The sequence below is a fragment of the Ceratotherium simum genome, chromosome 7 (genome assembly GCF_057802395.1).
Source record: "Ceratotherium simum simum isolate JZ-2026a chromosome 7, ASM5780239v1, whole genome shotgun sequence".
Taxonomy (NCBI): Eukaryota; Metazoa; Chordata; class Mammalia; order Perissodactyla; family Rhinocerotidae; genus Ceratotherium; species Ceratotherium simum.
Window position 1 is genome coordinate 24,280,628 of NC_141906.1, and position 20,537 is coordinate 24,301,164.

The 20,537-nt window shown below is 36.6% G+C and overlaps 1 protein-coding gene and 1 pseudogene across 1 annotated transcript; one reads left to right on the plus strand and one right to left on the minus strand.

Moving 5' to 3' along the window:
• Positions 1-5,275: 5,275 nt before the first annotated feature.
• On the minus strand, positions 5,276-6,217 carry LOC101388526 (olfactory receptor 52E8). The gene has a single exon (XM_004418330.2). The coding sequence runs from the start codon at positions 6,215-6,217 to the stop codon at positions 5,276-5,278; it is 942 nt and encodes a 313-aa protein (XP_004418387.2).
• A 9,414-nt stretch (positions 6,218-15,631) lies between these two features.
• On the plus strand, positions 15,632-16,577 carry LOC101388278 (olfactory receptor 52E8-like; annotated as a pseudogene).
• Positions 16,578-20,537: the final 3,960 nt, after the last annotated feature.

Here is a 20,537-nt window from a genome sequence, read left to right on the forward strand (position 1 = left end):
ATCGTGAAAGGTTTAACCCAAATCTTTCAGAATAAAACTGTTCAAACACACAAAAGGAAGTAAAAGTAAAGTGGTACAAATAAAAAAAAAATGAAAAATGCACATTCTCTTTAAATACATATAGAATACTGTTGAATGATCATTTCTTAAAGTCACAATAACCTGCAAACACACACCCCCTCCATCAAACTACAAACATAAAACTATATACGACACAAGTTAGGGGAAGTTGTTAAGTTTAATAACATTGGAAATCAACAATAAAATCTAATTGCACTAACTCATTTGTCTGAGAATGAAATACACACTTGAAAAAATGATGGCTATTAATGAACACTTAATAACAACAATAAACAAACACATAGAGACAGAGATTGGATTGGTGGTTACCAGAGGGGAAGGGGGGAGGGAGGAGGGCGATAGAGATAGTTCAACACATGTGTGTGGTGATGGGTTGTAATTAGTATTTGGGTGGTGAGCATGATGTAATCTATGCAGAAATAGAAGTATAATGATGTACACCTGAAATTTATACAATGTTATAAACCAATGTTATTGCAATAAACAAAAAATTAAAAAAAATTAAAAAATAAAATTTAACAAGAAAAAAAATTAAAGGAAATTAGAATATATTTCAATTCAAACAAAAGCAAAAGCTCAAAATAGAAAAACTACCAGTATTCAATCAAATCAGGACTCAGGGGAAGATGTCAAGGCTTTAGTGTATATATTATAAGACAAATTGAGTAAACTGTGCTTTCAATTCATTAAATAAAAATAAATACGTAAAAATAAATTAGGAGAAAAATAATGAATATGAAAATTACCTTAAAGAAATATAAAATGAAAAATAATTAATCAGTGGAGTGAGATAATATACGCAAGATATTTTCAAAAATTAGGATCTCAGAAATATTTCTTCTCTGGCTTGCTTTCTTTCACTCATTTTTGTACAACTGATCTCTTTTGTCTTTCTAACACTCACTTGAAGCTCTAAAATGTCTATTCCTCACATTTATCCTTTCTCATCTGAGACCCTGACCTGAGCCTGAGGCTAAGTATCTCCTGTGAAAAGTGCCTTGAAGCTCTATAGCCAGCAGATCTCTAGATCAATTCACATTTTTATTTATTTTATTTTATTTTTTATTTTTTTATTTTTAAATTTTTTGTTTATTGCAGTAACATTGGTTTATAACATTGTATAAATTTCAAGTGTACATCATTATACTTCTATTTCTGCATAGATTACATCATGTTCACCACCCAAATACTAATTACAACCCATCACCACACACATGTGCCGAATTATCCCTTTCGCGGTCCTCCCTCCCCCCTTCCCCTCTGGTAACCACCAATCCAATCTTTGACCCTATGTGTTTGTTTATTGTTGTTATTATCTACTACTTAATGAAGGAAGTCATACGGTATTTGACCTTCTCCCTCTGACTTATTTCACTTTGCATAATACCCTCAATGTCCATCCATGTTGTCACAAATGGCTGGATTTCATCGTTTCTTATGGCTGAGTAGTATTCCATTGTGTATATATACCACAGCTTCTTTATCCATTCGTCCCTTGATGGGCACTTAGGTTGCTTCCAAGTCTTGGCTATTGTGAATAACGCTGCAATGAACACAGTGGTGTATGTATCTTTACGCATTGGTGTTTTCAAGTTCTTTGGGTAAATACCCAGCAGTGGAATAGCTGGATCATATGGTAGTTCTATCCTTGATTTTTTGTGGAATCTCCATACTGTTTTCCATAGTGGCTGCACCAGTTTGCACTCCCACCAGCAGTGTATGAGAGTTCCCTTCTCTCCGCATCTCAACAGCAAAAAAACTAACAACTCAATTAAAAAAAATGGGCCAACTCTCATTTTAGAGAAAGATTCCTTCAAGAGCCTCGAGGACTGAATTAGTCATTTAGGAAGAAGTTAATTCCTGTGTTTCTCAGATTATTCAGCTCAAGATTCCAGCAGTAAGTGCTGGTGACATTACAGTTCACCAGGTTCTGGGGCGCTCATCACGAGGCTCTGAGGAAGAGGAGCTTCATGCTCATCTGTACAGACTTTGTATCTAGGGGATGGATAACTGTTTTTGATGGAAGCACAAAATGTAAAGGATAAGGTACCTGATCTTCTCTCTTAAAAGAGACACACAAAGGAAAAGGTAAGGGATTTCTCTACTGTCAGGAGCTTCTCTTAGGGAGCAAAACTGCCAGATCTCTGTAACTGACAGAAAGAGTTAACCCAGGGCCAAGTATCTGAGAGTATCAATCCATATCTAGCCCATCCTTTAAGCTGTCAAAATAATTTTCTAAAATTCAAATCCGACTTTGTCTAATCTCTGCTTAAAGGGGACCTTTAGGTCTATGTCATCTACAGTGTACAGTTCAAACTTCTCAGCTTTGCACAGAAAGGCATCTATCCTTTGGTCAATGTCAGCATCTAAAAACTCACCCAGAATACTTCACCTTTGCATCTGTTTCTCCATCCATCAACATTGGAAAGTCCTTGAACTTGCAGTGTTGTTTCACATTTCCTGGTCCTGGGACACCCTTCTCCTGCCCAACCTCCCCTGTTCCTCATAACTGCCATTAGAATGCTTAGTGGCCTTTTTTTTGCATAGTTTCAGCTGAGAGGTCATAACTTTAAGGAATTATTTTCAGCTATTCCCTAATAAATCCTGCATAACCTGACACATAATCTCACCATTCTGTTTATCATTCTGTATTAATATATGTTATATGCCTCTTTCCATACTGGATTAGAAATTATTTTGGAGGAGGATGGTCAGAGGAGAAAAAATCTTATCCATCACTACGTAGACGTGCCTGTTCAATGACTAAGGCATAATATGCATTCAATCCATACTAGTCAATAGAAATGCCATCTACTTTTCCTCTCTATGAACATGTGAACACATACACACACTTACAAAAACACACACATACTCACACGAGTACACATATACACATAACACATACACAGAACACATATTTTTAAACTGTTAGAGCTATTTATTCAGAGAGAGAAAGACCAAGTAAAACCAGAGGAAAATGCAGAGACAAAAGCATTAATGGAGACATGTCTTGGATCTCTGGGACTTTTCTCTGAACATGATTGTGAAAGAATATGCATCTACCAATTCACTCTTACAATCCTTTTTATTTATCCATTTTATTTTCATCAGTTTATCTCACTTTCTCTCCCCACGTTCTTTGGTATCCCTTCTCTTCTCTCTAGCACCCCCCAGGCTGAGCTTTGTCTGCTTCCAAATTCCCTTCTAGCACCCACGTCCACATAGGTTCATTTGGAGTAGGCTCAGCTGCCTTACATAGTCTGAGAATCTTCTCTGAGAGTGAAACCATCAAGTGCTTCCAGAGCCTCCCAGCCTAAATTCTGCCAGTAACTGCCTGTCCTGTGTCACTGTTCTGGCCCTGAGGAGGGAAGATTTATGTGACAACTAGAACCACAGCTGGAGCCAAGGGAACAGGATGCTTCATGTCATCACTCCCTGAAACCTACCACAGGAAAAGAACAGAAATTGAGCGCAGACCCTAGTACTGTGGAGTGTTTGGACACAGGCCAGGATACAACAGTCCAGAAATGCCTTCCAGCTTCCCCGTTCCACCACACTAGCCTCAGCATTAGTCTCTACCAATCTATCCCCGTCTTTATCCTATTTCCTCCTAAGGTAACAACTTTGTCATTTGGAATTTTTAGTAACTGCACCAAGTCTGGTTTAACACACTTCCCTGTTGAGCAAACTCAAAATCAAAGAGGCATAAATTAAACTGTCAGCTCAACTTCTCATTTTTGGACGAAGCCCTTGTGGCTTCCCTGCGTCCAGCACAGAGGGTGATCTATTATTGCATGGTGTCTACGCATAGACGCCATGGACTATCTCTGCACAGCACTTCTTGCTCATATCCGGTCACCCAGGGAGTGACCTAATGGCTGCTTTCTCTAGGAGATCATTGAATCACAGCTGAATTGAAGTATCTTTGCTTTATAGTTTCCTCAGCATGCCACCAGTATGTTCTATTGCCTCTTCCTCTATTTCTCTGTCTTAACTGTATAAATGGCAGACAGGGTGTACATAAAGAGCATTTATTCAAGATCTTCTCCTTAAAAGTATCTTCCTCCAAAATCATTCAGCGTCTTCCCTCTATGAATGGAACAGCTAATGATTACACACCTTCCAAATCCCCAGAGGGAAAATCTTATTTCTATGAACGACTTCAGAACCAGCTATTATTATTTATTTTTTCCCATTGTAAGTATTTAAAGACAGTAGATTGTGTCTTTGTCTCTTCTATAGTTCAAAAAGTCACACATGAAACATTCAAGAAGTTACTATATAGAGACAAATATAGATATAGATATAGAGATATAGCTATAGAGATACATGTAGGTAGATTATGAATGTATTACATAAATATATAATTTATATAAATAAGCCAATAAATTAAATATATATTAATTTATGAATGTATAGGTCAAGACAAGATTCCATTATTTCCTTTTTCCTTTACTATCTAATTTCATGATATGCTTGCTTCCTTATGTGCATAGGGAAAATTATAGTACTGTTGAAGTAGGTTTAGGGTGAGCACTATATGAGTGTGTGTGTAAAATAACATATCAATATCTACCTCTATATATATACTGCATATAGACTACATTGATATTATGCTATATTCATGTGAGATATTATTATTATTTTAATAATCTTGGCTGCCACCTTATTGATTTATAATCTCTTAAAGAATATCAATGCTATTCTGCGTCTATTCAATTAATAAAATCACTGGAATATAGGAGAAAGATTATAATTTGAAGGGACCTTCTTTGGCTTAAATTACTACTTCCTACTGACAATGGAATTTGAATAAATCACTCAGCTTTTCCGAACATAAATATATTCATGTCCCAAGTGGAAAAAGTGCTATGTATTTTATAGCACTGTCTCAGGGATCCAGCAACATAAATGAAAGTACTTCTAAAATTAGATTTTTATACAAATTCCAATATCATCATCAATATTCTCATTATTACTCTTAAAGTCATAATTTCTTTTTACTTTGAAATTCACAAGTTTGAAATTTACAAATTGAAATCTACATGTTTCAATTTCTGGGTAAATAATATTATTGGTTTCAATATGCCCCTTTATCTTCTTGCTTTCTATTAGACTACACATAAGATAAATGTACTTTTTACAATGCAGGAAGCATGAATTCTAAGACAGATCTTCCAAGACTTCTGACTGCTTAGATATCTGTCTTGAGGAAAATCCTCAGGACTCTCTCCCTAATCTGCTTGGTCCTGACCCCATAGATTACAGGGTTGAGGGCTGGTGGAACAACCACATATAGGTTGGCCAAGAAAATGTGGATATATATGGGGATATTGTGGCCAAAACGGTGTGTTAAAAAAGAGAAAAATGCTGGTGTGAAAAAGGTTAAGATAACACCAATGTGGGAGACACAGGTGTTGAGAGCTTTGAATCGAGCCTCCCAGGAAGGCAAACAAAAGACAGCATGGAGAATTATGACATAGGAGAGAATAATAAGGAGTACATCCAACAACAAGAGAGAAATGTTGCCCAGGCCAAACATAATATTCACTTTGATGCTAGCACAGGCCAGATGGGCAATGCCCATGTGCTCACAGTAGGTATGAGGGATGATATGGTGCCCACAGAAGGGCAGCCTCAGGAGGAGAAACACCAGTGGAGCCACCATGCACAAGCTCCGCAGAATAGCGATGCCTGCAATGATGCTGATGATTTTGTTGGTGAGGATCATGGTGTACTGAAGGGGCTTACAAATGGCAATGTAGCGATCAAAGGCCATGGCCACCAACACAATGCTCTCCATGGCGGTGAAGAAGTGGATGAAGAACATCTGGGAAAGGCAGCTTTCAAAAGATATATCCCTGAGGCTGAACCAAAAGATTCCCAGCATTTTTGGGATGCTGGCTGTGGACAAGCCCAGGTCAATGGAGTCCAGCATGGCCAGGAAGTAGTACATGGGCCCATGGAGACTATGCTCAGTCTGGATCACAAACAGAACAGTAGCATTCCCCAGGAGTGCCACAAGATACACGAAGAAAAAGGGGAATCCAATCCAGATGTGCACATCTTCCAGCCCTGGGATGCCCAGTAAAAGGAATGAAGAAGGATGAAACTGGGTGGCATTGGGCATAGACATTTTTTCTGCTACAATTAGCTGTTGTGCATATCAGAAACAATGATTGACCACCCCCATTAGTGATTTCTTCTCCACTTCTCCCTTTGTCCAGATTCCTGGTAAAACACAAAGAACATTTTAATATTCCTTTGTTCCTATTGAGAAACGTGGTTAAATAATGATTTTAGTCGATATTATTGTATTATATACTTCAAAATTGCTAAGAGACTAAATCTTAAATGTTCTCATCACAAAAACAAAATCATAATCATGTGATGGGTTAGGGGCAATAGCTAAAATTATGATGGCTATCATACTGTAATATATAAATGTGTCAAATCAACATGTTGCACACCTTGAACGTATATAATGTTATATGTCAATTATATCTCTTGTTTTTTTAAATAAAGAAAAGAGATGAAATGCACTTCTCACTTTATTCTAGCCTCTCCTGAGCATCATATGGCACAAGGAATAGAACCAGTCTTGCTCTGCTGCCACTTTTCTTAATAAAAAGACAGATAGTGAGAAGAGAGGGCAGAAGCATTTTAGATATCCTAAATTTAGTTCCTACCAAGATTCTGTCCCAGCTCTCATATCTTTATGGATGTCTCCCTTAGAGTAACAAAGAAAGAGGAATTATCCAGTGATTTTTTTATAGCACTCATCCAGAATATGTGGGAATTCTGAACTTACTTATAGTAAATTAAAAATTGGAAGCAAAGAAGAGTGAAGTTCATTGCTGTACAAGTTGAGAAAGAATAGTTGTACAGAAAATACAGAATTGATTGAATGTGATGTGTGCAATTGTGCAGAAAGATTTGACTCAAATTTAAGAATACTTGTGATGGATGGAAACTAGACTTTTGGTGGTGAACGCGACACAATCTATACAAAAGTTGAAATATAATGATGTACACTTGAAATTTATATAATATTATAAACCAATGTGACCTGAGTAAAACAAATTTAACAACTGGTAAGACTCGGCTGTTGGGGGATGTCTGAGTTGAGAGGCACCTATCAGAGATAAATGCATATGAAGGCAAGCACAACCTATTTTAAATCCATGTCAAAACAAATGCCTTGCTAGCTGTGCCCATTTGAAACCTATGAAGAGTAGCAAACATGAGAGATAATTTGGGAAATTCTCTCAGGAAGTATATATACTATGTATATGCCTCTGCGTGTGTATGTGTGTGTGTGTATGTGTGTCGCTTTGTGTGTGTGTATGGGGTTGTGTAAACTTGGATTGCTAGAGCTGGGGAGGAGAAAATTGAAATTCTCAAGTTTGTAGTGTGAAACTATCAGAGATAGTTTTCTGTCTTTCATTAGTGGAGAATATACAAGGTAAGTGGAAAGGTACTCTTCACAATTTATTCCATCAAATATTTAAGAGATCCTCTATGTACCAGCATTTATAGGCAATTTGAAGACAAGTTTGAATGAAACTAGTCACACACTCACAAGGAGACCACTCAGCATAAGAGAGAGAAAATTCTAAAGGTGAAATTTGAAATTTGTATTACAAGTTCTATATTAGAATTATGCACAGAATGTTGTAGGTACAGAGGCAACTCAAGAAAAATTCCATGGAGGAGGTTAGGCTTATGCTAAGACTCACAGAACAATTCTTCAGCTGAAGAAGGAAATATGTTTTATTCTTTTTTTTTTTTTTTTGGTAAGGAAGGTCAGCCCTGAACTAACATCCATGCCAATTCTCCTCTTTTTGCTGAGGAAAACTGGCCCTGGGCTAACATCCGTGCCAATCTTCCTCCACTTTATGTGGGATGCCTCCACAGAATGGTCTGACAAGCAGTGCATTGGTGGGTGCCCGGGATCCAAACCTGGGCAGCCATCAACAGAGCGCGTGCACTTAACCGCTATGCCATGGGGCTGGCCCCCACGTTTTATTCTTGATGGACTGAAGATTGAAGAGCAAGGACAAAGTGAAAATAAAAGCACAGTGGCCAGTCAGGGCACAAAAAAAGAACCTGTGATCTTTTCAACGACCTTATCAAAAAGTCAGTAGATTGATGACCAGACTTTTGTCTAGTCTTTTGGTCAGTCTTAGTGACTCCATACCGCAGAAACTTACAAAATAAAATATCACTACATGTGATGAAATCCAGCCATTTGTGACAACATGGATGGACATTGAGGGCATGATGCAAAGTGAAATAAGTCAGAGGGAGAAGGTCAAATACCGTATGATTTCCTTCATTAAGTAGTAGATAATAACAACAATAAACAAACACATAGGGACAGAGATTGGATTGGTGGTTACCAGAGGGGAAGGGGGGAGGGAGGAGGGTGAAAGGGATAATTCGGTACATGTGTGTGGTGATGGGTTGTAATTAGTATTTTGGTGGTGAACATGATGTAATCTATGCAGAAACAGAAGTACAATGATGTACACCTGAAATTTTTACAATGTTATAAACCAATGTTATTGCAATAAACAAAAAATTAAACAAACAAACAAACAAAAATCACTACATGCCCCAAAAAATCACTGTATCCCATTTATTTATGTGGATTTTCTAGGAGTGCTTCTCTCCTCTTTGAAAATACCTCATTTCCAGTCCGTATACATTGATCAAAGCAAACAATCCTTAATCATTGTATAATGTATGCTGTCCTATTATTTCAATATATATTCATATATCTTCCAATCTCTGCTGGGTTCAGAAATAAGACTGAGTCCTGGCCCCTCCTTTGACTCCCTAACTGTAAGGTGTTACGTGGGATTATATCCACCTAACCAGCAGCCATTTCCTCAATGTGGCATCTTCTTACTCTACCCTATTCCACCAACATCCGCCACATCCCAAATTCCCACATTCCCATTTCCTGGAACTGATGAGCACAAGGAGAAGAGATAATGGACACTTTCTATCTCATCCTTGCCTAATCTTGCAGTTCCGTGGCCATCCTGCTTTTATGCAACCTTATTTCTTTTCTCAGATGCTTCATCACCCTAGCTCTAGGTCTTATTTTCCAGTAATCTATCTATCTATATATTTTCTATCTATAGATTTTCCAAATATATCCAATAACCTATCTATAGATTTTCCAAAATCTATCCCTTAGGGCCATACTTCATGATTCATTTATTCATGAATTCGTTAATTCAAAAACACTTATTGATCACCTATATTATACCTGACACAGCTATAGAAAATAGAGAAAACTAGTCCTTGCCCTCTTGCTATTCACACTTGTGTGTCTATATATAGGATCAGAAACAATAGATAAATTAACACAGGATATATTCGTGCATCTCCTTCCACATCAGCTTTCACCATTTAGTTTTGTGTGTGAGATTTTGCTTGGTCATAAGTTTACGTACATGTAGGTAAAAGTGCAGCCACAGGAGATTTTGAGTATGAGTCTGCATTCTCTCCTCATCTTGTTTTCACTACTTTCACTTTCCCTCCATCTCTTCATACTGTCTTGGCATAAGCTCTTTCCCCATTCCTTTTGCTATTTTTCACAGTCTAACCATGATATGACTTACCTTCATCTCTAAATCTGTAAGAAACACTCCTTGGCATCATCTTGGGGCATGCCATTTATTAAGCTGAATAGAAGGTATTTATACTTTTCTTACAACTTCACTTCCCCTGGGATGGGGACTAATAGTATCTTGGAGACTCGTTTCTAGAGAACTGTTCTTTTTGACCTGCCTGGCAGCTCCCAGGAAATTTTCTCTCACACAGTACATGTTTATTTGAACTGACCCAAAGCTGACTCACTGTGAACAACATTTTCCCCCGTGCTATTAGTCAAAAACAATCAACAGAAATTGTTTACCATTACAGATTCTTGAAGCAGGAATAACAGTTGGAGCTAACAAGAGACTGACCAAAAAACTTAAAGGGAAAAAATGGGGAATGAATTGACCACACAGATTTTTTCAAAGCTCTGAAATATTCCTAAGCTAGAAAGCCACACATATGTACACGATTATGTACATACCGAGGGAAGACCTGAGAAATCCCTAACCTGTCACCTCTGGTTGACCTTGAGGAAATAATATTAAAATTCAGAATGTGATTTATTCTACTAGAAAATATCTGGTGCATTCAAGAATTTGTTTCACACACACACAGACAGTGGGATTTTGTTTCTATGTTGCAAAATGTACATATTTTTTGATAAGAAAACTACAGAAAAATATAACTATGAATATAGATGAAAAATACTCAACAAAATACTAGCAAATCATATACAACAGCATATTAAAAGGATTACACACCATGACCAAGTGTGATTTATCCCAGTAAGGAAAGGGTGTTTCAAGACAAGATTATCAATCAATGCAATAAACATTAATGAAATGAAGAAAAAAAGAACATGATCCTCCCAATTTATGCACAAAGAGCATTTAACAAAACCTAACAGCTTTTCATGAAAAAACACTCAACAAAATAAGAAAACTTCTTCAAAATTATAAAGAGCATTTATGGAAAAAAACTAAAACTCATATCAGACTCAACGGTGAAAGACTGAAAGCTTTCTTCCCAGGATCACAGACAAGACAAAGATGCCTGCTCTCACCCCTGCTGTTTAACGTTGTAGTGGAAATTCAAGCCAGAGAAATTAGGCAAGAAAAAGTCATTCAAACTATAAAGGAAGGAGTAGACTATCTGTGATTGTAGATGGCACGATCTTATATACAGAAAATTTTAAAGAATCCACCAAAAAATCTATTAGAGCAAATAAATTAATTCATCAAAGTTGCACACCCACAAGATCAACATAAAGAAATCAGTTGCATTTCTGCATACTAACAATGAACAATCTGAAAAGGAAATTGAGAAAACAATTCCATTTATAATAGCATCAAAAATAATAAAATACTTAGGATAAATTTAAAAGGAAGTGCAAGATTTGTATACTAAAAGCTACAAAACACTGCTGAAAGAAATTAAAGATGCCCTAAATAAATGGAAAAACATCCTTTTTCCATAGATTAGAAGACTTAATATCGTAAAAATGGCAACTCTTCCCAAAGCGATCTATATATTCAATGCAACCCCTATCAAAATCCCAATGTCTTATTTTGCAGAAAAGGAAAAGCTGATCCTAAAATTCACATGGAATAACAAGGGACTCTGAATAACCAAAACAATCTTGAAAATGAAAAACAATGCTGGAGGACTAACACTTCCCTATTTCAAAACTTATTACAAAGCTACAGTGTTCAAAAAAGTATACTGGTGTAAGAATAGACATATAGATCAATGGAATAAGATTTTGAGTTGAGAAATAAACCCATACGTTTATGGTCAATTGATTTTTGACAAGGATGCCATGACTGTTCAATGGGGGAAAGAGTATTATCCTTAAAATGGTACTGGGACAACTGGATATCCACATAAAAAGAATAAAATTGGACCTTTAATTCACACCATATACAAAAAAATAACTCAAAATGGAAGAAATATCTAAATATGTTAACAAAAAAAATAAAACTCTTAGAATAAAACATAGGGGTAAAACTTCATGACCTCAAATGTGGCAATGATTTCTTATATTGGACAGTAGAAGCAAAGCAACAAAAGAAAAAATAGATAAATTGAATTTCAACTGAATTTAAAACTTTGTGAAACAAATGACACTATCAAGAGAGTGTAAAAACCCATAGAGTGGGAGATATAATTTGAAAATCATATATCTGATAAGGGGTCTCATATCCAGAATGTGTAAAGAAATCTTACAATTCAACAATGTAAAGACAAACAACTCAATCAAAAAATTGATGGCAAAGAACTTGAATAGACATTTCTTTAAAGATGTACAAAAGGCCAAGGTACTGGGTCAAAAACACTCAACATCGTTAATCATTAGAGAAATGCAAATCAAAAACTCAATTAGACATCACTTAGCACCCTCTAGAATGGCTGTAATAGAAAAAAAGGAAAATATCAAGTATTAGAGAGATTGTGGAGAAATGAGAACCCTCACATATTGCTGTTGGGAATGTAAATTGACGCAGCCACTGTGGATAGCAGCTTGGCACATCCTCAGAAACTTAAGCATAGAATTACTGCATGACTCAAAAATTCCACTTCTTAGTATGTATAACTAAAAGAATTGGTAACTGATGTTCAAACAAATTTTGTACAAGAATGTTCATAGCATCACTATTGACAATAGACAAAGTATGGAAACAACCCAAATGTCAACCAACTGACAAATATATAAAGAAAAATGGTATAACCATACAATGGAATATTGTTTAGCCATAAAAAGGAATGAAGTACTGATATATGCTACAACATGGATGCAACTTAAAAACATTATGTTAAGTGAAAGAAGTTAGGCACAAAAGGCCACATATATATGATTCCTCATCAGGAATAAATTCATGGAGAAAATTCATAGAGGCAGAAAGAAATTAGTGGTTTCCAGGGAGAAAGGGAAGAAGGGAGAGTGACTGCTTAATGGGTACAGTATTTCCTCTTGGAGGGATGAAAATTTTATGGAACTAGATAGTGGTAATAGTTGTACAATATTGTGAATATAAGTGTCACTGAATTGTAAACTTTAAAATGGTTAAGATGGTAAAATTTATGTTATGTGTATTTTACAACAATTAAAAAAAAAAGAATTGTTAGTTATACAGGTTGTCCAACGGAGCCCGAAGGATTAGTCCAAGCAATTTATACATTGAAAGAGAGAAGGATAAGAAAGAAGGAAGGAGAGAAAAATATAAAATGTGACTTGTCGTAAATATTGTGTGAAATAACAAGAACTGACAATTGACCAGGTGGCAGGCAGCAAGGTTCACTGAGATTTCCCTAAAGCTTCTCTCCAACTGGTGTACTGACCAAAGGGAATTACTATTCATGTCAATCTCAATGTCTCAGACTCTCTGGCACCTGGAGACTTCACTACAAACTGTGCCCCACTCCCCCAACACACACACACACAAAGACATTTTGTTAACACCTGTTAAGGTGTATCGAGGCTCTGTTCTAAACCATATATATATATATATATATATATATATATATATATAAATTTCAATAACTGAATTCACAGTTGCTACATGACTCCCTAAGATGGAAGATAGGGAACTTGTTAAGTGCTTGTGAGGGGTGAGTCTGTGTAATTTGTGCTTAAGATTGGAATTTGGCTTCACAGAAATTGAGTTAAGATCTAGAGTATTGGGGTAGGGAATAAAATGGCACAGATCAGTGGTCTGGGGAGAGGTAAGAAGAGGACTAACATGGGAAGAAGTTGGAGAGAAAATATCCGCTGGGCATCTACAATATTTCAGGCATATATAATCTCATTTTTACCACCTAATAATAAAATGAGGTAGATAGCATTATGCTTATCTCTGGATGAAGACGAAACACAGGACATGATGCGACTTACCTAAAGCCACAAGACCAGTAAGAACAGAATCAAGGCTTCATTCCATGCCACAATGCCAGTAATATTAAAACTGTATGCTTTTGCTTCTTTTTCCTACTCTTACTTCCTTGATAATGAATGAGACACAAAGTGAAAGAAAACCATAGTGGGCAAATAGGGATAGAGTAATGAGCTTGAACTCCCTTATACTTAGACTGAATGCACATATACCCTGATATAAAAAGGGATACAATATGGTGATAAGCTGGCTTCATATTTTAAAGGGATTAAACTTAATTATTGGGAGATCTGAATTTATGATTGATACCATGACCCAAGATGAAACATGAGGTGAAAAGCATAGCTACAGCAATAGTGAAAAATATCTTTGGAACTAAATGAGTAGATGTATAGTAAAGAATTTGCCCTTGCTCAGAGAGAGGTCTGGCCTTTGTTCTTGGCTTCTAGGAAGTAATCCATACCATATCTGACACGAATATCTTTGTTTAAGGCGGGGGCTGGTCAAACCAAATCTTAGTGTGGGAGCTGAAGCTAACAGTATAACTTATGGTTGGGGCTTTGTGTTATGTGGCATCAGTCAATATGGGGACTGAGTTCTACCACGTGTACAGTCAATCAATCAATTATGTATACATAATGAAGTCCCAATAATACTCTGGTCACTGAAGCTCAGGTGAGCTTCCTTGGTTGGCAGTATGACTCCATGCATATTGTCACATATTAATGCCAGGAAGGTAACTCACCCTGACATGGAGTCACATTGGAGAGGATAATAGATGCTTGACATTTGGAAACCTCACAATCTGCTCTCAGCATTTATTCCTTTGTCTGATTTTAATCTTCCCCAAAATAAACTACAACAATGAGTATAATAGTTTTCAGTGACTTCTGTGAGTCCTTCTAGTAAATTATTGAACCTAGGCGTAGTTTGGGAAACTCTCAGAACTTGCAGTTGATGTCAGAAGTGAGGACAGTCTCAGGATCTGTGCCCTCAAACTTTGCAGTTTGGCAGGCTCCAGGCAGCAGATCAGATCTGATGTCACATTTCTCTCAACAGTACAGAAGTCAATAGGTTCTTGTAAAAGAACTTCATATGGGGAAGAAACTTCACAGATTATCATTCCCCCTTGCCAACTTATCCTAAATTCCTACTTGGGGATACCCTAATTTTAGATATCTGTACCCTAAGAATTGTGTGAATCTGCTTCTTAGACTCTGTTCCACTGTCTCTTTTTCTACCCTTTTCTTGCCAATAACACCGTCATAATCTTCATAGCTTTATAGGATGTATCAATATCTGATAGTGTAAATCTGTCAGATTTATTCTTCTTTGAGGTAGGTTTGGCTATTCTAGGTCCTTTTATTCTTCCCCATCCCTTATTTTTCATCTTTCTCCTTCCATTCACTACTTCCACTAACAAGTTTGCAAAGAGAGGTCCAGATCAGTCTCACAAAGGCTAATTTCAAACTAATTTCAAATCCTGATCATGCTGTTTATTAGATTTGTAAGCAATGGGAAGTTATATAACATCAAACCTTTCTCTTCCATAAACAAGATACCATCAGAATTTGTGCCACAGAACTGCGGGGAGAACTAAATGAGATAATATATGAAAATAATAATAAGAATTATGTCTGAAAAATAGTAGGTGCGTAATTAATGATAGCTATTGCTGTTGTGGTGGTTACTATTATTATCAATTTTAATATATCCTAATAGCATTTATTTCTTAAGGAAGAGGACCGTTAATACATTTACTAATCTGAACCCATAATTTTAAGAGAGACACAGTGTTAGCTTCCTTTTGGCACCTCAACCTCTCACACTTATGGTGCAGATGAGGAGTGATGCTAGGATTATTTATGAGGAGCTAAAAAAGGGAAAAGAATCAAAGGCCTTTAGAGAAACTTATTCCTAATATCAATCCTTTGTTTCAGGATTTTTAAAAAAACTTTTGTAGATCTCAGTTAACTGTGTATGGATTATCCAATGGGAACCAGCAACAACTTTTAAAAATGGTGCCACCATCAGCCTGCAGAAGAATGTCTTCTCCCAGTGTCACTGAGTCCCATCCTTCTTCGTTTCTGTTGCTGGGGATTCCAGGCTTGGAAGTTACTCAAATCTGGCATGGGTTTCCCTTCTGTGTCATGTATCTGATTGCTCTTGTTGGAAATATTATCACCCTATCTGTTATCTGGACTGATCATAGCCTGCACCAACCCATGTTCTAGTTTCTGGCCATGCTGTCTGTGATTGACCTAAGTCTCTCTACTGCTACCATCCCCAAGATGCTAGGTATCTTCTGGTTCAGCCTTCAGGAACTGTGCTTTGGGTTCTGTGTTGCTCCAGTTTTTTTTTTAATCAATTTTTTTCACATTCATGGAGAGCATTGTACTTCTTGCCATGGGTTTTGATTATTCTGTGGCTATTTGCAACCCCCTCAGGTACAGCATGATCCTCACCAATGGTCATTGGTATGATTGCTGTGGTGGTAGTTCTAACAAGCTTATGCATGATTGTTCCCATCATTTTTCTCCTCCTGAGGCTGCCTTACTGTGGACATAGACTCATCCGTCATACCTATTGTGAGCACATGGGAGTGGCAAGTCTGGCTTGTGCCAGCATTAGTGCTAATGTCTACTATGGTCTTGGGAATATTTCTATCTTTATGGATGCGTTTCTTATCATTATCTCCTATGCTGGGGTCTTATACACCGTCTTCCACCTCCCTTCCCAAAATGCCCACCTGAAGGCTCTAAATACCTGTAGCTCCCATATTTGTGTCATCTTAGCCTTTTTGGTCCAGCTCTCTTCTTCCTCACTCATCGTTTTGGTCATGGCATTCCCCAGTTTATCCATATCCTCCTGGCTAATCTCTGTGTAGTCATCACCCCTGCCCTCAACCCAGTCATTTATGGGATCAGGACCAAGCAGATCCAGGAGCAGCTACAGAGTCTCCTTGTTAAAAGAAGATTGAATGAGAGGTAATTCATTCAGATTATGAAGGTATAAAGTCTAAGACTGAAAATTATGGTAAAATTAATAAAGAAATTTCTTTCACCAAAATTGATTGTCAATTATTTATATACAATATATATTATACATATTATATCAAAAAGAAATATTGGGGCCAGCCCTGTGGCTTAGCGGTTAAGTGCGCACGCTCCACTGCTGGTGGCCCGGGTTCAGATCCCGGGCGCGCACTGACGCACCCTTTCTCCAGCCATGCTGGGGGTGTGTCCCACATGCAGCAACTAGAAGGATGTGCAACTATGACATACAACTATCTACTGGGGCTTTGGGGGAAAAATAAATAAATAAAATTTAAAAAAAAAGAAATATTGGCTGTAACTGTTGGAGACATGTATGTTTGTGGGTGTCTGAATGTGTACTTGCAATGATATCCTCCATTGACCGCTGACATAGAATATGCCGTAGGAGAGTAAATTTCAAGGAGGAGAACTTGATTCACTGAAGGAAGAATTTTCTGTTAAAAATTTACAGTGTTCTAGATCTTTCTCAGGTAGTAATAAGATTTCTTTCATAGAAATATTAAATTAGATCACATGGCCAATGACAATTGTTCAGTGAAATGCAAAAAGTTTCTATAAATAATAAAGTACTGTCTAAAAATAAATAGTATATTTTTATTAAAGTGAATACAAGGAAAGGATGCCTACACATTAGCAAAGCAAATTAGACTAGATGTTTTTGGTGCTTTTTTTTTCCCTTTCGGTGTTCTCAAGTTTCTGATTCTATGAAGTTCTTCATAAGTCTAATCCCCATATTGCACACTGTCATTCTTCAACCGCTAAATTTAATACTATGTCATCTGTGATGACCCTTCTTTCTTGGGGTTTAAAAATGCTTGTGGAATGAATGAAAATTATCATAGGAAATATTTTTTAACAACTAAAAAGCAATTTAGTTAAAAATACAGAGATCATAAAAAGATATAATATTACTTATCAATTTGAATCATATTTTGGAAAGATTAAAAGGATGAATTTAGTGGCCTGAAGTTTAATAATTAAAAAACTGAGTAGCACTGAAGTCTATTACTGGTAAGTAAGATGATTATGTGAGATTTTAGAAAGTCTTATCTCACACTAGGTGAGGTACACAATTAATGAAGCACAAAGTTAATTTCAGATGACTTTATGACTCAAGGAGAACTGGAATTTGGATACTGGTAATGCAAGTAAAGAGGAGACATCAAATGTGAGACACAAGAGAGAGGCAGGAGGTATCGCAGCAGCAACAGACAGCAAGGAGGAATACTTATTCATTTTGCTTAGTGGTTTTTAACTAGAGGACAATGGTTGAGGTTTGATATATCTAAGAAGAAAAAAGAAAATTATTCATGAACTTTAAAAATGCAAATATAGGAAAAGGAATAGGAACAGAAATTGGATTGCAAAGAACCTTAGAAATTTTGTTATGTAAACAAGTGAATACAACAGGGATATACAAAATGGAGGAAGTAGGAATAAGCAATGCATTCATGGTTTTCACAAATGACAATTGAAAAGAAAGAATGGTAATTTAAAGCAAAGGAAATTTTAAAGGCTTGATTGACCTAAGTAGAATATTATTCAAGTAGAGATAAGGTCAAATTTGACTTTGGAAGTTATCACAGCAATCAATTCACCCAATTCTATGACATTCCTTTTCCTTCTAATATACTAAATCAACATTTTTAAAATACATTATTAATGGCGATAATTCCATTTCAGTGAGAAGAGTTAATATTGAGGTAACAGTAGAAGAAGAACAATAAGAACTAACATGTCCACAAGTTTTTATGATCACTAACATAATTTCACATAAATTATCTAGTTTCATATTCTGTATCCTTTAAAACAATGAAGTGCAATACCAACTTGATTTAGCCATTTTATGGCACTTTACTAGATATTTGTTGTAAAATTCTGCCTAGATTTCTATGTCAAGATATTTTTTGAGCACAAGTATTTATTTCTGATCTTTCTCAAAAGGATGTTGAAATTAATGACAAACTGTAGATAAAATAATAAATATATAACATAATTAGGAAATATAATATATGTCATCAACAGACCAGATATTTTCAAAAAAATTCAAGAAAAGAGAAGGAAGCTGGATGGAAAAATTGGATAATATAAACTAACACTTAAAACAAGGGAAATTTAAGCCTTCCAGAGTAATGAGGGCTATTTTTTCTGAAAGAGCACAGAATTATTTCCAAAATCAGTGCCAACCACTATAGTGAGCAGAGCAGATCCTGAGGTTATCACCAGGATACTACATGTGCACCCATATTCATAGAATAAATAGACCAATAATCCTTCCCCCACATTTGGTACACAGAGATGTAAACTGGACTGATTGCTACTTCTATCCTGCAGGAAAACCTAATCTGACTGGATTTAGAATTCTCAAATGTAATAATAGATGCTAAAAAAAAGTCTTTATGACCTGAGAAAAAGGATTTTACACTTATAAATCAATACTCATTTAATCTATTTTTCGTATTCAAGAGCAAAATGAAGACATATTCATAAATATGACTAATATTTTAAATGAATCTTTTTCAAAAGGGGGAAAACATTTTTAAAATATACTCTTGCAAAACCAAAAAAAAGAAGCATTAAAAAACAGTATTTTATGGTATTAAAAACATAATTTATGTGCAAAGGAGAGCAATGAAAGATATAGTTAAATTAAAACAATTGTCAATAACTTAATTATAATAATAGAATTTTTAGGAGAGATTACTTCACGGACTGCCACTTCTAGTAAAGATAAACTAGTTATTTCCAATGGGAAAAAAAGAAACTAGAAAAAATGGACAGAATCTTTTATAGTGATGGTAGCAATACTGATAGCCTGAAAGTATTCTTACAAGTTGTCCTTCATAAAACTCAGCATTCAGTGAAAATAACCATGTATAAAAAAGACAAAAAATAACAAAATAAACAAGCAAACAAAAGAGGAAATATTCAAAATAAAACTAGATAGTTGGAATACAAAAATAACGATGATTATTATACAAAACAAACTGGATGACAAGATAAAGAAATTCAGCCATGAACTGGAAACTAATAAAAATCAACTGGAGGGCTGGCTCCATGGCTTAGCGGTTAAGTGCGCGCGCTCTGATGCTGGCGGCCCGGGGTTCGGATCCCGGGCACGCCCCAAGGCACCACTTCTCCGTCCAACGCGAGGCCGAGTCCCACGTACAGCAACTAGAAGGATGTGAACCTATGACATACAACTATCTACTGGGGCTTTGGGGGGAAAAAATGAATAAATAAAATCTTTAAAAAAAAAAAAAGTCAACTGGAGAGGAGTGACATCAGCAAGATAGTGGAATAATTGGTGTCCAGTCTATATCCTCCCACAGAAACAAATATTTGGCAGCCATCCATGAACAAAAATGCCTTTGTGGGAGCTTTGGGATCTAGGTAGGAGGTTGTAAAACCAGGTAGAACCCCTGACCCAAGAGGGCTACTTTGAGAAGGCAAGTACACACACGAATGGCAGGGCTGCTGACCATGGTCCTGGCTGCATACTGGAATCAGCCCTGGCCCCTGTGAACTCAATTCCAGTCCCACTTGTATGTGGTCCTGCCACCAGCAACTTCTACCAAGGGATCCAGGAGGAGCCATGCCGGTCTGTGACTCGTTTAATAGGCACGCCAACCTCATACCTGATTGTGATCCCTGCAGCCGTCCCATGACCTAATTTCAGTCCCATTCTATCACAGACCAGAGACAGTTCTGCCCAAATAGAGACCAGCCCAGTGACTCCAGGTGAGCACACTCAGGAACTGGAAGCCACACCCATCCGCAACCCTGGTAACCGACCTGCCAACTGTGGACCTGACTGCAGACCAGGTAAGGGCCAATAGTGCCAGCTCTACCAACCGTGATCTCAGAGGTAGTTCCATCAGTTCAGGAACCCTGC

Excerpts from the sequence above, each read along its gene's own strand:
- LOC101388526 (XM_004418330.2), bottom strand. The coding sequence starts at position 6,217 with ATGTCTATGCCCAATGCCACCCAGTTTCATCCTTCTTCATTCCTTTTA.